The sequence below is a fragment of the Temnothorax longispinosus genome, chromosome 8, assembly GCF_030848805.1.
Source record: "Temnothorax longispinosus isolate EJ_2023e chromosome 8, Tlon_JGU_v1, whole genome shotgun sequence".
NCBI classification, from domain to species: Eukaryota; Metazoa; Arthropoda; class Insecta; order Hymenoptera; family Formicidae; genus Temnothorax; species Temnothorax longispinosus.
This window is the reverse complement of record NC_092365.1, coordinates 10,415,531-10,431,919: the sequence shown is the minus strand read 5'-3', so window position 1 is coordinate 10,431,919 and position 16,389 is coordinate 10,415,531. Positions and strand designations below refer to the sequence as shown.

Genomic DNA, 16,389 nt, shown 5'->3' with positions numbered 1-16,389 from the left:
GCAGCTTTTACACGTTTAATTCTGAAACACTCTTTTCCAATTTCGTTCGTGAATCGTACTCAGAATTAATCTATAATGGACAATGAAAAGTGTGTGGTGTATGTGCGCTATCTTAAGGATAAGGAAAAAGAGATTTGCCCATTATCATTTGTGTACGGATTTGAGAAGAATCCGGACGGCGTTAAGAACAAAGGACCTGAGGCAATATTGAAGGTGTTCTGGAGCTAATGAAGAAGATTCTCCCAGTTCGATGGCGAAAAAAGTATCAGAAATTCCCCATTATACTGCTTCAGCTACTATAAACAAAAAACCAGGGTACTACGAGGCCAACGTTCTCAGAGTCGCTGGTATGATAATACATATTCTTACATACATTCCCCTGAATGATTTTTATTTTATAGTAAAATTTTGGAACTTTAGTAAATTTAATTTCCTAAAGTTTTGAAATTAACTTTAGTTAATTTCAGAAAAACGATCGAGTAACATTATTTTTAACCTTTCAATTACCGTGCTAATTTTGTGCACTGCGTACACATAAGTTACCAAGAGGGGCAAGCGATTGACCCCAAAAAATTTCCTTTGTAATGGCATGTTTATGACGTTCAAAATTATATTAAAATATAGTAAGTAAACATATTTTAATGCAAAAATATAATACAATGTCAATTATTTTTATTTATATTGATACAGAATATTTTTAAAACTATAATTATATAATAACAATCTAGTAGAATTATTCTAAACAAATCATTTATAGGGCAAACGGCCCGCTCCCCTTGGTAATCGAAAGGTTAATTAATTGTATATAATTATTTTTGTCCTTGATTACATATTTTGTTTCTTCTCATGACACGAGATTGATAAATGCTTAATGTTCTTCACCAATTCACTAGTAAATAAATTTCCTCTGTTTTACAGAAAGTGAATTAGAATTAGAAAAGCAACTAGATGAATCAGGAAGGAACAAGAGATTTAAGACTCCTTCGCTCTTAGCGGTAGAGTCACGAGCTACTGATGGCTTATTGCAGCAGTCAAGTAAAAGAAATATCTCGTCAAATAAGCGAAAGGTATGTCTTCTTGTATTCTCTTTAAACTTCTTTTTGCAACAAGAATATTCGTACTCTCTTAAAATATATAAAGAGCAATTTTCTAACATGTCTATTATACATACAATTGTAAGTTACTTTTACTTTACTCTTTATTCTAATCTAAATTTAATTTCTACATTCTATTTTGTTGCAGAAATCATCAAAAAACGATTTCACTAAAACCTCAAAAAATGATAGCAAAATGGTCACTAAGACCGGAAAGAAGGTACGTTTCTGAAATACGCATGAAAAAAGTTTATATTAACGAATGATGCTTTATTACAATATATTTAAAAGTTAAACAAAGAAGAATTGTTTTACTAAGTTTTTATACGTCCATTAGACAGTTATAACTACAGATGTGTAGGCCCGGTATATATTATATATATATAGTACTTTCTAAAATATTTGTAAAAATATTTCTACAAAAATAATGTGATTGAAAAATTGTGCCAGTATGAATAGAAAATTATATTGTTCAAAAATATATGACAATTATATGAAAATAAGTAAGACGTATATCAAAGCATAAATTAATATAAAGAAAAACAATTAAATTTTATCAAACATTTTGTATAATTCTTAAGAATTAATTGCACAAATGTTTCTTTTTTTATTCAAATTATTTATTTCCGTACGTTTCGGTCCTGGTTTTGGACAATCCTCAGCACACAATTATGCATACAATTTAATAATTTATGTAAACCGTAGATGTTCTAATTAGATTCGCAAAAAATGCAAATAAATATAGAATAACAAATACATACGCAATAATCATTCCAATTGAAAATTAATCTCTCTGATGGTCTCAGAAAATTTTATCGGCAAACAAGAATAATAAACCCCTCCGGTTCCAATCCGTAAGAAAAATATACGGTATTTGTGTGTTGATTATCCTTACAGCTGGAACCGGAGGGTGGCTCATTATACTTGCTCGCCGAGAGAATTTTCTGGGACCACAGAGAGGTACATTTTCAATTTGAACGATTATTGCGTACGTATTTGTTATTCTATATTTATGTATATTTTTAGCGAATCCAATTAGAACATCTGTTCTTCACATAATTTATTAATTTGTATGGATAGTTGTTGAGGAATTGAGGATGGTCCGAAACGTACGAAAATAAACAATTTGAATAAAAAAAGAAACATTTGCGCAACGTTTACGTTAGCCCACTTTTTTCTCATTTGAGGATTTCCAATTTCAGAGCCTACTACTTCTATTTTAATTTTGTATAATATCGTTCATTAAACTTATGCATTCTTTCCATAAATAAAACAAAAACAATTTGATTTATCTAGAAATAGACAATTAAATTTTTTTAAAGTATACAAATAATTATAGTTTTAAAACTTATTTATATCTAATAGTAATATTTATAATAGTAATAATAGTATAAATTTACTATTATAAATATTATAATAGTTTATAAATTATTTATTATAATAAAAAAACTTATAATAATTATATAAAACTATATTTTTAGTTATTAAAAATAAAGTGTGAAATCGAGACTCAGACAGCGCGAGACACTGCCGTTGTCTCTTAATATATAATTTTATTTTTTGCTGATATATTTTATGTATTGATATATTTTATTTTAAATTATTAATTAAAGAAACTGTAACTTAAATTTTACAATTATTTTGAACTTGTAGGGAAAGACTAAGAAAGAATCTGCACATACTGTGCTCGCAGAAAAATTTGTTACTAAAAGGAAGAAACTTTTATGGAGCAAGCGAGATAAATATACTGCAACTAAAAATGATGAAGATTATGATGAAAATTATGATGAAAAGGAAGAAGAATCATCAGATGATTCAGATGATGATGTTATGCTTAAGAAGTTGCATGTGGAGGCTATGCAGGACAAAGCTAACAAAATTAAATCACTGGAAACGAAAATAAAAAAGTTAGAAAAGGAGCTGGAAGAGATAAGAACTCTTAATATATTATACCAGAAAGAGTATTTTTCATCATCTTCAGCAAACAGCGCCAAATCACATGTTGAACAACTTACACAGTCTCCACCTTGTACTATTGCATCAAGTTCATATACGTCATCATTATCATCATCGAAAACTTCATTATCAGTTTCTTCAAGCAGATTTATTGAAAAATCCTCTTCAATAATATCTGATAAAAATAAATTACTTGATGAAAATTTTAAAGGCAATGAAGAAAGAATTAGTGAAATTGCAAAACTTAATTCTCCATCAAGTAGCAAATCTCCAACATCGGTATCAAAATGTGCAGCATCCACTCCTGTATCATCAAGAACTTCAACAACCAATACTTTATCAGAATCAAAACCTTCAGCATGCCTTTTACCAGTCAGCGTAGAACGTGCCACATCTGAGTCATTATCATTAAACACCTCAAGATTTCATATTGAAGATTCATTTGTAGCTGACAATGGACCTGTAAAACTCGAACCTATGGATACTACTGAAACACAAGAACCAGCAGCATCAGCAATGTCACTCGAGAATATTAAAGAGGTATTCTTAATTCTTATTAGAAATGTTATTTATCAAGTATATGATATTTTCAATTATTACATAAATTTAGCATTAAAATATGACTTCTTAATTTATTTTAGGATAAAATACTGATACATGAAAATCCAGCGATATGGGTGCCTGTGGTAGGCTGGGAGAAGATAAAAGCTATTGCTGAAATTATGTATATGGATTCATCAAACAACAATGAAACTGGTGACAAAGCATACATTTATGCCCTTGCACAGCATATGTTTGGCACAGAAAAATTGCTGACTCATGTTATTAGTAGCTGCAATGTGCAAAAGAAAAAGTTCCTGGATGGTGGGAGAACTGCGCCGCCAAATAAATTTTTAGAAAAAGATCTTCTTGCTGCTATTTATGGTTAGTTCTTCAGTATATCGTATACTTGTGTGTGTGTGTGTGTGTGTGTGTGTGTGTGTGTGTGTGTGTGTGTGTGTGTGTGTGTGCGCGTGCGTGCGTGTGTGTGTGTGTGTGTGTATTTGGATAATTTTTATTATTGTAAATAAATGCTGAATTTGTTTTTAGGAGCTCAAATGCGGAGGTATTATATTTTGAACAAAGAATCAGCGGATCCAAAGAGTGAACGAATAACACCAACAAAAATCAATTATCATATCGGAAGAAAGGCCTTCAACCTTAAGAAGAGTGAAAAAGCAAGATAAGAAAGGCTGGCAAGAGATGCACTGCAAATGAATAATCAATTAAAACCTTGATGGTGAAAACTTATATACAGCTTAAAATTTTATAACAGATGGTTTTATAACAGATATTTTATAATATAATTATACTTAATATTATACTCTCTATTATACGAGTAAATACGATTTTCAGTGAAAATTTTCTTATGTATTTTATTTTTTTTAGTTTCGTGTGTAATCCGTATACACACGACTGAATATACCTATATTGTATTCCGTATACACACAACTGAATATACTATATTGAATATACTATATTCTGTATACGGATAAAGCCAAAATACTACACAGACTGAATATACAAGATACACAAATTTCTGTATGCGGAATACACACGACTGAATATGCCTATATTGAATCTCTGTATACGGATAAAGCCAAAATACTACATAAACTGAATATCCAAGATACACAAATTTCTGTATACCTTGGAATATACTTTTTCCAATGTCCAATCTCTTCATCTAATCCGTTTTTACAGAATCGAATATTGTCCATCGCGCTGTAAACAGCAGGATCGTAACGATCGATAGGTTTTTTTCTTCCAGCCCCAGAAGAAACCGTTAGGATACTGGTAGAGTCCATGGCTTCGGCATTACCGTTTGTGGCAATTATTTCGTGCCGAACCAACAACCTTTTGTACGCCGAAATAAATTGTGCACAAGTGGGATTCGGACACCAGCCACCACATCTTCGAATTGCACAAAAAAATAGTTCCAGGTGGTCCTGGCTACATTTGTACGTTAGCAAATATTTCATTTGAGAGCCTTCCGGTTTAACGTACGTGTCGTAAATGCCAATGACGGACATGGCGGCTGTAATCATTCCGACGAATGGAACGTACCGTTTGGTTTTCCACATTTCCTTACCCTCGACATTCGTGATACCTTTTAGGTACTCTATGTCGGCCAAAATTTGCGGTCGCCAGATAAACTCATTGGTACGTCGCAACGGACTCTTGTAACCCTTTCCGAATGGATTACGCGAATTTAAGAAATCGAAAAGTCTATCGATACAGCGAATAAAACGTACCGTTCCCTCACTTCCTTGAAATTCTGGTAAGCCTAATACTCGCGCACAAAACTCGATAGCATCAGCAACACTGCTACTGAGAGTCTGAGCAGCTAGAGCCACCTTCATCTTCATTTTCCAGTATTGGATGTGTGCGATCTTAAGCAGATTTCCTGCTCGTAGCCCTTCTTTTTCTTGCAAGTATGCTAAAGCAGTTATGAATCTCCATTCGATTTTTTGGCCCTCGTTGTCACGCAGTTCTTTCTGATCGCCAAGACAGTTTCTGAACAGTTTTAACATGTGGCAGGCATCTAATATTACATGTACTTTCTTTTTGTTCGAAGGATGCAGAAAATACGGCTGTGGATCGATTAAATCGAAAGTAGCTCCAAGTTTGCGTAATGTCGCGAAGTGTTGCGATGGACCGTCTAAAGTTAAAGACGATACCTCGACGCCAATTTCGTCCAGACGCTGTAGACAATTCTGTATGAGGCTAGCATTCGTCGAAGAATCTATCCCATTTACCAAAAAATATCCTAAAGGTATCTTCCATCTACCATCTAATGCGACCGCCATGAAAACTAATGCTTCTTTCGCTAAAGGTATGTCATCGCATGTTTCGATTCCTGATCCTACATTTACGTAGCCTCTAAGTTTTCCGTCTCGAATATACTGAATACCTTTCTTAATGCCTATTTCGTCAAGCATCAGGGTAACGATAACTTGCCTCCCGACCTTTTTTTCTTCTGAGACTTTTTCCTTTAACGCGTCAAAACTTTCAGAAGTGAATCCGGGTTCACAATTGACTGTGCTATACCACAACCGAAGTGTGCTTGGGTCGGGCAGAGCGTTGCAAAATTTTTGTCTTACATACCTATAAGCTTTCGGCGAATAGAAATGAAGGGTCATAGCGAATGTCCGAATAGCAGGTGGGTATTTTTCGCGAGAAATACCTGCTACTAATTTACCTCGACGTTTAAATATCTTACTCCCTGTTTTTTTCGATTTATTAGCATTTCGCGCGTACCTCCGCAAAAACTCCGAAACATCACTGTCAGCCATCGATTCTAAGCATGCGAGTCCTGACTCACTTACAGATATACTTTCCCGCAATGTACGAACTATATCCTTCAAGGAGCTTATCTTCGTCGTCAGTCGCTTGACCCGTTGTTTATTTAACTTGCATTCTTTCGATAGTTTTTTGATCGTACTGAGGGCCGAGGTAAGTTTTCTCTTGTAGCTTCTAGGAGAGGCCTCATAATGGTGATCGTGTCGCATTGAATAAATTGAAACAGGAGTATTTGGCCTCCTTTTCTGAGGCCTGTCTGTTGAAGTGCTTAAGATGATTGGAACAGGTACCATGTCTCTCGTACTATCCACGTCAATAGTGGTATCCATATCCGCATCAGTTTCAATATACACCGCTGTTTCTGAATCTACAGTGGTTTCCATATCAGCCGCGCTTTCTGATTTTTCAAAACTTGCAGCTGCAGTTGCTTCCACTTTCGAAGATAAAACGTTTATTTCTAAAATATATAAAATAAATAACAATTGAAACTGTACATAGAAAGCTCTTCAATAACACATCATTAAATATAGTGATACGTATAAAAAAGCAATAGACAACATTAAAATGTTACATTTAAAGAAGTATTATTAATAATAAAGCGATATAAGAAAATCATCTTTTATTTATGCTTTTCGGAAGAAGAAAATCAGCGGGGTATATCCTTGGTGTACTTATTGTGTGTACTTATTACTCTTACTTGTAGGTAGTTCAGGCTTAAATACTGTTGGAACCGCAAGCGCTCTTAAGCGCAACTTATTGTTGTCGACTCGCCGGAAACAGTCTGGCTTGAAGTGATCAGAACATAGAATGTCATCTTTCGTCGGAAAGAAATTCTGCAACGGTATGCGAGATAACCATTTCTGAAGCTGCACTGAGTTTTTGAGAGGAAATCTGTACATACACAACAGTCAACATAATTACTGCATGTAATTACATTTTGGAATAGAATTGATTCCGATTATCGCATCAAACTTCATAAGTACTAATAATAATAGTGGTAATAGTAATAATTCTAAAACTGTTCGAATAAACTTGCATTTTAAATCTTAAAAGTATCGTATAAGCCGTGCATTTATTTTCTACTAGTTTTACTTACTTGTGAAATATACGATCGCCTTTATTTGTTTTAGGCACATTGCAATAGATACATTTTTTCTGGTGCTTAGGTGCATGAAATAATGTTGGAATGCTTCCCTCTCGTAGTTTCACAGTTCCATTTTCTCTGGTAAAGCATTCCTCAGAGTAATGTTCGGAGCACAGTCGCAGATTTTCGAGTGGCTGCTTATTGTTCTGTAGGTTTAGATTTTTCAGCCAAGACTGCAGTTCTCGTGGCTTTTTCATTGGCAATCTGAATGAAAAGACAAACTTTGTAATAGTTATTTTTGTTCACTCAATTTGTAATTTTCACGACTGTTAAAAGGATCTCAGGATCTTCTAGCAGTGTTATCTTGGTAAACAAATAATGCAGGTACACGACTTGTGGAGAAAACAACGTACTTTATTCTACGTACTAAATTAAGTAGATTGCACGCACGCAAAAGAAAACTAATGATAGCTAAGCTTGAATCGGCGTGGTGCGATACGCATAACGCAGAGAGAACGAGGGATCGAGAGCCCGAGCGCACAAAGCGCCGGAAGACGCCAACCGCTCAACGAGAGAGCGCCGCTAACGGAAAACATGTGCACCGTATGCTAGAGAATAAGGGCGCTACACACGAGCTTAGCGGCAGTTACAAATGAAGCTAGAGAAACATAATCTTAACACTCCCTTCTTTTGAGAGCTTCTATAGTTATCCTACAGACACCCATCTTTGATCTGAGGTTACAGAATAAGTCCCTGCTTAATACCTTTGTTAGGATGTCCGCTAGCTGTTCTTCACTGGGTACATACTCTATTCTGATCTCACCATTCATATATCTTTCACGCACAAAATGATATCGAACGTCAATGTGTTTACTTCGTTTATGGTATTCAGAGTTCTTAGTTAATTTAATCGCGCTTTGATTATCGACGTTAATGACGATTGGATCGACACATTGGAGTTCGATGTCATGTAACAATTGTTTAAGCCACAGCGCTTCCTTAACCGATTCGCAAGTTGCCATATATTCCGCTTTAGTAGTACTAAGTGAAACGGTTCTTTGACGCAAGGATCCCCATGTTACAGCTCCATTTGACAGAATGAACAGATATCCACTGGTGGATCGCCTGGTGTCAATGTCTCCAGCATAGTCTGCATCTGCGTATCCTTGCAGAGATGTATTTCCAGATGACCCATCATACAGAATGCCCATGTCAATGGTATTTTTTAAATAGCGAAATATGTTCTTTACTGCATTCTAGTGTTCGTTATCGTAACTAGAAATAAAACGACTTAGATAATTTACAATAAAGGCAATATCTGGTCGCGTGACATTTGCGAGGAACATTAAACTACCTATCGCTTGTCTATATGGCACATTGTCTGAGGATACAAATATATCATGCGGTGATGATAGATGCATGCCTAAATTTGCAGGTGTATCTTTGCCTTTTGCATCTAGCATATTGAAACGATTCAAGATACGTTTAGTATAAGATGATTGATGTATGAAAATTAACTTTGATTCCGGTACTCGAAGAATCTCTATACCTATGTAACATGTACCGTTGCCAATCGTGATTTCAAAACTTAAACTTAGTTCCTTTAGTATCTTGTCAATACTTTCTTTTAACGACGCTAGGAGTAAACCATCATCTACGTATATGATTAAATAAACCTTGTCCGAGTTGACTCTACCAATGTATATACAAGGGTCGGATTTGCTCTGAACGAAATGATAACGCTTTCGAAATGAACTCAAGATTCCATACCCGTGATGCTTGCTTTAAGCCATATATAGACTTTTGAAGTCTGCATACTTTACTCTCCAAACCTGGATTGACCCCTTGCGGTATTTCCATGTAAATTTCCTCGGATACACTGCCGTTAAGGAAGGCAGTTTTTACGTCAAACTGAGCAATTTTTAGGTCCTCCTTTGCTGCCTTGGCTAACATTGTGCGAATGGAATCGTACCTGGCAACTGGTGCAAATACCTCATTGTAATCAGTTCCGTGCTTTTGCGAATATCCTTTAGCGCAGAGTCGAGCTTTATATCGATGGGAGCCTCCTGGTATGTCCTGTTTTATCTTGAAGACCCATGTAGATCCTATTGGTTTCTTGTTCGCAGGTAGATCCTGAATTGTCCACGTTCCATTAATCTCATGTGCCTTGAGCTCCTCTTCAATAGCACGAATCCAGTTCTTGGCGTCTGGTCCGGACAATGCGTCCTCGTATGTTGCTGGCTCATCGAACTTTATTACGTTCGCCTCGTAACGTTCTGGTGATTTTATTGCGCTTCTGTCTCTAAGAGTACGATCGCTGGTTGTTGCAGAATTCTCTTCCTTGACTGTCTCTTTCTTTTGAAGTTGAATCTTCTCCGTTTGCACAGCTTCCACTTGCGTTGATGGTGCTAGACTAATGGAGGTTTCTGCATCTTCATTCGAATCCGATGTTGAATGCCCGTCTGTCTCATGTATCACGACGTCTCTGGATATTGTTATTTTCCTTGTTTGCAGGTCAAGCAGTCTATAGTTGCACGACTCTCCTTCATAACCTACCAGTATCACTTTTCGTGAAAACTCATATACCGTTTTGTTCAGGATTGCAAGCACCGCGATCAATAACCGCGATCGATACCGGTACCGCCATCCCTGAGCCGCCCCCTGAACGAGGCGACTTCGCGCCGCTCCCCCCGCGTCATCCCTGACCGCTCGGTCTCTCACGTAGCGCGATCGATCCGGACACGCGAGGATCCCGTGATCCTGCGAAACGCGCCGATTGGCCAAATTCATTGTCGCGTCACCGAATGCTCCGGAAACTAGCCCGCGAGAACGCCGGTCCTCAGTAGAAGCTAATCGAACAACTCGTGCGGTACTCCAGCTTGTGTGGCTCCGTACTGAGTCAAGCTCTACTCGAATTCACGCGGATTTACGCCCCGTCGTGTGTCTGTGCCGAAATTATTGGGCTGCCAGTGCATCGTGCCACGGTTCGACGGCACTCGCAACCGCGCCGTTTGCGCGCAATCGCTCCCGCTATCACGGTGTGGCGACGAACATTTACGCCTCTGAGCGTCAGCATCTTCACCCTCGCATAGCGAGAGGTGAACGTTAACTTAAGTGCGCGTCTCCGCGTGACATCTTTGCGCCCCAAGTGCGCTCGAAGCAGTGCGTACTCGCACGCGTCAAACACGTGCCCGGCGCAACTTCTCGCCGCGCCTCCAATTGTAAAGGCCACCGGCTGACTGTGTATATCTAGAATAAAATTGTGCTGTGCATCATCGAAGGAGAAATCGAGTGTCTGATCATTTTCCGCACTCCTGATCCCTGTCGGGGTCGACCCGGCCTGCCTTGCTCCAATTGGCGAACCGGAGTTACGCCCGGCCAAGAATTTCGCCAACACGTTTAATGGACTTAAGGGGATGCTGGAGCCGTAGCCGAACTCGATCGGCGTCGGTAAAGAAGACCGGCGAACTATATCTGTCCTTGTATAGACAAAGATATAGACAAGGATAGCACGCTACATTGCACGCACACATACGCACGATGCACGTCGACATTATACTTTTATATTACGCTTCCAAATCTTGATTTGGAGGGTTTATCGATGTTTTTCTTGTTGTGCAATTCGGGGGAACTTGTTTTCGCGTTCGTACCAATGGTATATCTCTTATATGAAATACATCTTGTGACGAGCTGACAGCTCGCCGCAACTCGAGACGCCATATTGGGATAAAAATAGGATAAGGAAATCTGTACTTCCGTAATTTTTTCTCGTTTTCTATATAAAATCAGAGTTCCCCCGAATCATTAATGTATGTACTGCAATTCTGGAGAAGGATTTTTAATTCTGTCAAATTAATACGACGCTACGTGCCGACAAAAAATGCCGGTAAAACAGACGGCTCCAGCATCCCCTTAAATCTGGAAGCAGACTATTTATGCGCTTATCTACAATCCACTTTTGTGATTTTTCTGCATAACTCACTGCATATTTTGTTAATGTTTCATAACTAATACCAGATTTACTAATAATTTTTTCTAAAATATATACATCTTGCACTGCGTTATGAGCATTTACACTAGAAATTTTAAGCCAATTTGCTAATCCTGTAATTGAACATTCTCCTTTACCTTTTCGATTAGTTTCTTTTTTTATAACCTGTAAGGTATCTATAAATCCTACAATAATGTCAGCAAACTCTTCGCTTAAAGAATAAACTGTTATTAAATCAATCAATCTTGGTCCATCAAAACTCAAATTATGTACCGCTATATTCACATTTCTTTTTTAATAAAATTAACCATTGATACAAATTTGTTATTGCAAGCCTTGGTGGAACTGAAGGAACTGGTTTACCATACAGCATTAACTTTGCTTGACATTTTCGAAGATCATGTACCGCAGTGGCAGCTGCAGAAATCTCTTGACTAGGTTGAATATAAACGTCGAAAGAATTTTTACCACATTTGGCTGCAATTTGCAAAATATCGCAATTTCTTTGAAATCCTGAGGTTTCGAGGTCAAGATATACTGGGAATATTTTCTTCCATAGTACCTTCATCATCACTTATACATTCTATATTTATTTGTACGGCTGGCTTTTTCAATAAAGCAGAATTACTTTCGTAAGTAACACCTTCTGAAAGTTCTCTTTGGTATCGTAGAAAAGCTCTATATTTTTTTAATTGCATACGCCTCAATTTAAATGCACGACTTGCTGTTGTTATTTGTCGTCGTTTTTTAATTGAATCCATTTTCTTAACGTGCTTGGAATGATGTTTACCAGGCGACAATGTCAACATTTTTGCAGCTATTTGGGGGTAACTTTCTCCAATGTTCTTTTGCGCAACAACAGAAGCGTATCGATAATCGGCTGATGCTGTTAGACTTAGACATTTAGATTTAGGCGCCTTACTAGCCATACTTGCATTAAGGCTTTCATTTACGTTACTGGAGGCGCCTACAGAAAATTTTTCTGCATTTGATGCCAGTTTATCAAAGACTTCCTTAAGTGCCTCAAATAATTTTAAGTCTGTAAAGCCACCTGGAATCATTCTGTGATTATAATTTTCCTTGTCTTTCACGTATCCACACCATTGGCCGCATTTTTCATGCTGATTGAACGCGTGATAAGGGATACTTCTTATCGCCTCGGCCATAGCTGCACTTTTACCCCTATTCTGGGTCATAGCGTATGTGAAACATCTGTGAAAGTAGGTTATTCCGTCTTTTGTCAACTCTTTGTGCTGTTTTTCTATATTATACAAGCATTTCTTCACTCCTTTGGATGTATGGTTGACATCTGATAATTTTGCAATTGAATGCGAAGCACCTGCTCGACAAGCAGCTATGGCGGAACTATCGTCGTCACCAACAAGAATGCCAATTTCGACATTTTTCGATTTTAAAATATCACTTTCATTGACTAGTTTGTTTGCTGCATGCGATTCCATGGCTTTGGCAGAGCCTCTAAAATTCAGTCTGCAATCATGATCGAAAGGAGTATGTCCCATGTCACATTTTTTGCACTTTCGATTACATGTTGAGTAATCTAAAATTTGCTGACTGAAGTGGCCTACTATAGATCCAAAACCATTATAGATCCAAGACCACTATAGATCCAAGACTATCATAGTCGCGACCAGTTCCTCTTGTAGTCCACCCCATATCATAAGACGCCATCACACGAACTACTGTATCGAACGTTACAGGATGAGGATCTATTAAGGATTCTTGGGATGTATTCAAACAAGATCTCACACTGTCAGGCCTATTAAAAAGTAAATTAAAAATCATTTGTATTCGAATTCGACAGGATATTACATATAGCAAATTATTATATTGCATCAAAAAATTATTCCTTATTTTAATGATTATCTCATTTCAAAGTTGATTTTTAAATTGAATTTAAATATAACATTTTAAAATTCATGCAATCATAAAAATACAAAAGTGTTAGAGTTACAATATACAATTATTATAGTTGAATATCTAAATAATAGAAACTCAAATCAATGTACAATTTAAAGCAAATTTAATTGTAAAATGAAATACAAAATTACATGTTTTCTTCAATAGTCGCTTTATTTTCTAACGTTAGTTGTCGCTCTAATTCAACTGCACGCTTACAGTGCCAGACTAGAGTCAAGCTCAACAGGGTCTTCTTTCCCCGCTAATTTTTCCAAGCCCGTTCCCTTGGCAGTGGTTTCGCTGACAACTTTCTTTAGCTGCTATTTCCAGTGCTCCTCCTGCTTCTGCTTCGTATCTCTTATACGTCTTCAAATTTATTGTTGGAATATTTAAACAAGCTAACAATTTGTTTAAATTTGTGAAACCTATTCCGCTGTGGATCAGTCCTAGAAAAAGATTTAACTTATGTATATGTGGCTGTTTATTTATTGTATATTAGGCTTGTTTTTGAAGTATTATAAATAATAGTTTGCTATATAAATAATACTAACCTATTGCTAATTTGGTATTAACATCAAATCGTGAGTTGCGTCTTGATTTTCCAGGTGGAGTGTGTTATTGCTTTCCCGTTACAACAGGATTAACCAATAAACATTTATGGCATCGTATGAGCAAAACAGATCCAAGGCCTCGACGTTCTTCTTGTTCAATATTTTTTAATGATAAAGTTTCTTTGCAAGATGTGCACCATAACTGTTCACCGAGAAATTTTAAATCCACGATTCGGCGTCCTTCACCAGGCTCATTCGAAAGATCTTGTTTTTCATCGATATCTGTTGATTCTTTCTCCGCAGTACTTGTATTTTCCATACAATCATCTGGTGTAGTTTTGACTCGTGTCTTCAAATTACGTTTCCCAGTATTTGTCTGTGCTAACCGTTGATTGTACACTTTTTCAGTGACAACTTTTCCTTTCCACATGTAACGTTTTACTTTTGGCATTTTCGTAGCGCAAGCGAAAACTAACCTCAAACGATGCGTCTGTATATTACACGTGCTCGGAGCACACTTCGCGTTCACGCAGCTGATGTCGAGTGAGATCAATGCTACCAACTTACAGAAAATGCGACGTTGCCGCGATCAAAATACTTTTTTATGAGAGCTATTGTATTTAATTTATTAATAAATGACGTAAATAAATAACGTAATATAATTTCATTAGTATTTTTAAACAGTAATTACTATGTTTTGTTACTTTTTAAAGATTTTCACACTTTCAGATTTTCGTTTGTGTCAGTTGCAAGTCAGGTACAGTCTTTCTAAAAACCATTAAAATTAAAAGTTTACATACGAGAAAATATGCATAAAAATGTCTCTATAGCTCTTAAAAACACAGACAACCGTTATTTTAATAAAATATTAATATAAATATTACTTTCTTCTTAAATATGTTAATTAGCTTTATGTTACGTTTCTTAAGGCCTTGGCACATAGAAAAACTTAAGCAGTAAAACTCAACCAGTAAGCAAATCAGCCAATCACAGTCAAGAACTTAAGGCACGGCCCTAAGCGGTAGCGAATCCATACTGTTGATTTCTTACTGCTTAAAGTTTTACTGCTTAAGTTTTTCTATGTGCCAAGGCCCTTAAACTTTTGGCAGAGATCTTACGGGTCATACAACCTTAAGCACGTTTCCCGTGTTGCTAAACTATTACGTAATGCGTTCCGAAACCACCACATATTCTACGTCTCACCCCCACTCTCCGGCAGCTAAACGATATACAAGGTTTCGCTTTTTTTAGCGAAACCGTGATCAGAGAGAAACCTGAGAGAGGTCATCCCGGCGTTTTTCGTCAATTTTTGTGTGCCCGATAGGGATCCTCCAGAGAGGGATCGGACTAACTGTCGCCATTTGTTTCAAAACCGGAAGTGGTATATTCAACGGCAAAACTCAAACGTGTTTCAATGCAAATGTGTATATTTTATATAATTAGACATGACAGACGCGCGCTACGCGCGTGTTATTTAGCTTTAATTATACAATTCCTATTACATTATACTATTAACGAATTAATACACAAACTGTCAAAATAAATAATGATAGATGTTTACGAAATAAGTGCAATAAAAAAGCAATCAGCATCGCGGAAAAATGTCAACAATGAAACCTTACATGACTTTTTTATGAGTGAATTATTCTTATACAATGAGAAAAATAAAATATTTTATATTTAAATACCGAAAATGTTGTACAGTAATTCTTACAGTTATAGTTTATTTACAAATAATAAAATATAAACAAATTCTTTCAGTGGTAATTGGTGCGCAAGAGTTCCTTTCGTAAAAAATATTTATTGATTCGTAAAAAATATATATTGATGACAAAAAACAGATGTAACTTCAAAGAATAAATATATAAATGCAAAAATATTCAAAAATGTGTATATGAAGTGTTTGAAAATTGCTGAATCGTGTAAAATTAATTTGTGTATAATAAATGTATAAAAAAAATCTTGTAAAACTTGATCAGTCACATTTTCGATTTATATTTTAATCTTGGTGTCGAGATCGGAGGATAATCCAGCGGTGTCTTAATCCAAATGCCGTCCTTGCGTTTCATGTGATGCCGATTCGACGCAAACTGCTATAGGTACACGCTGGCGGGCACCAGACGGAATCTTCTGTGACATTCGGGTCGTAACGCCTCGTCGGAACGGAAGGTCTCGGTCGCGTATTTCCAGAAATGCGTGGAAAATGGCAGGCAGTTTTCTAAATCGTACACCACCGTTCTTTCGTCAGGCGCGTATTAGATGAGAATAGCCTAATAGTCCTACAGAAACAGAGCAACGTTTCACGTGAAATAATCATAGACGAGGCAAGGGCACCGTAAAGTTTCTTAACTAATTATCGTTTCGCTGGCGTACTAACCTACACGACTAACTTGTTCTCGTCCTTCTCCGATCGTTGACGCCAAAGGAGAACGCTGCGTCGTAGGTTGACGACGA

At 36.7% G+C, this 16,389-nt stretch overlaps 3 protein-coding genes across 4 annotated transcripts; 1 reads left to right on the top strand and 2 right to left on the bottom strand.

Moving 5' to 3' along the window:
• The first annotated feature begins 61 nt into the window (after window positions 1-61).
• On the top strand, window positions 62-4,276 carry LOC139817099 (uncharacterized). The gene is made up of 6 exons (XM_071784913.1): window positions 62-347; window positions 919-1,067; window positions 1,243-1,314; window positions 2,748-3,590; window positions 3,692-3,974; window positions 4,140-4,276. Exons 1-6 carry the CDS (start codon window positions 251-253, stop codon window positions 4,274-4,276), a joined length of 1,581 nt encoding a protein of 526 aa, XP_071641014.1. The 5' UTR covers window positions 62-250.
• LOC139817098 (uncharacterized) lies at window positions 4,000-8,016 on the bottom strand. The gene is made up of 4 exons (XM_071784912.1): window positions 7,890-8,016; window positions 7,489-7,740; window positions 7,090-7,283; window positions 4,000-6,849 (listed from the first exon to the last, which is right to left on the bottom strand). Exons 2-4 carry the CDS (start codon window positions 7,731-7,733, stop codon window positions 4,661-4,663), a joined length of 2,628 nt encoding a protein of 875 aa, XP_071641013.1. The 5' UTR covers window positions 7,734-7,740; window positions 7,890-8,016; the 3' UTR covers window positions 4,000-4,660.
• A 2,587-nt stretch (window positions 8,017-10,603) lies between these two features.
• LOC139817100 (uncharacterized) lies at window positions 10,604-15,091 on the bottom strand. Of its 2 annotated transcripts, XM_071784914.1 has the most exons (4): window positions 15,054-15,091; window positions 13,936-14,497; window positions 13,537-13,830; window positions 10,604-13,244 (listed from the first exon to the last, which is right to left on the bottom strand). In XM_071784914.1, the coding sequence occupies exon 4, from the start codon at window positions 12,985-12,987 to the stop codon at window positions 11,995-11,997; it is 993 nt and encodes a 330-aa protein (XP_071641015.1). In that variant the 5' UTR covers window positions 12,988-13,244; window positions 13,537-13,830; window positions 13,936-14,497; window positions 15,054-15,091; the 3' UTR covers window positions 10,604-11,994. The 2 variants fall into 2 exon arrangements, with proteins under 2 accessions (XP_071641015.1, XP_071641016.1); XM_071784915.1 differs by lacking the exon at window positions 15,054-15,091 and having other exon boundaries at window positions 13,936-15,047.
• Window positions 15,092-16,389: the final 1,298 nt, after the last annotated feature.

What these genes read in the sequence shown, in the direction of transcription:
- LOC139817099 (XM_071784913.1), top strand. Translation starts at nt 251, where the DNA reads ATGGCGAAAAAAGTATCAGAAATTCCCCATTATACTGCTTCAGCTACT. An exon ending in TCTCGTCAAATAAGCGAAAG is followed by an intron (nt 1,068 to 1,242) that starts GTATGTCTTCTT and finishes ATTTTGTTGCAG; the next exon opens with AAATCATCAAAAAACGATTT. An exon ending in CACTCGAGAATATTAAAGAG is followed by an intron (nt 3,591 to 3,691) that starts GTATTCTTAATT and finishes AATTTATTTTAG; the next exon opens with GATAAAATACTGATACATGA.
- LOC139817098 (XM_071784912.1), bottom strand. Translation starts at nt 7,733, where the DNA reads ATGAAAAAGCCACGAGAACTGCAGTCTTGGCTGAAAAATCTAAACCTA. An exon ending in GGCGATCGTATATTTCACAA is followed by an intron (nt 7,284 to 7,488) that starts GTAAGTAAAACT and finishes GTGTATGTACAG; the next exon opens with ATTTCCTCTCAAAAACTCAG. An exon ending in TAAGCCTGAACTACCTACAA is followed by an intron (nt 6,850 to 7,089) that starts GTAAGAGTAATA and finishes TATATATTTTAG; the next exon opens with AAATAAACGTTTTATCTTCG.
- LOC139817100 (XM_071784914.1), bottom strand. Translation starts at nt 12,987, where the DNA reads ATGGGACATACTCCTTTCGATCATGATTGCAGACTGAATTTTAGAGGC.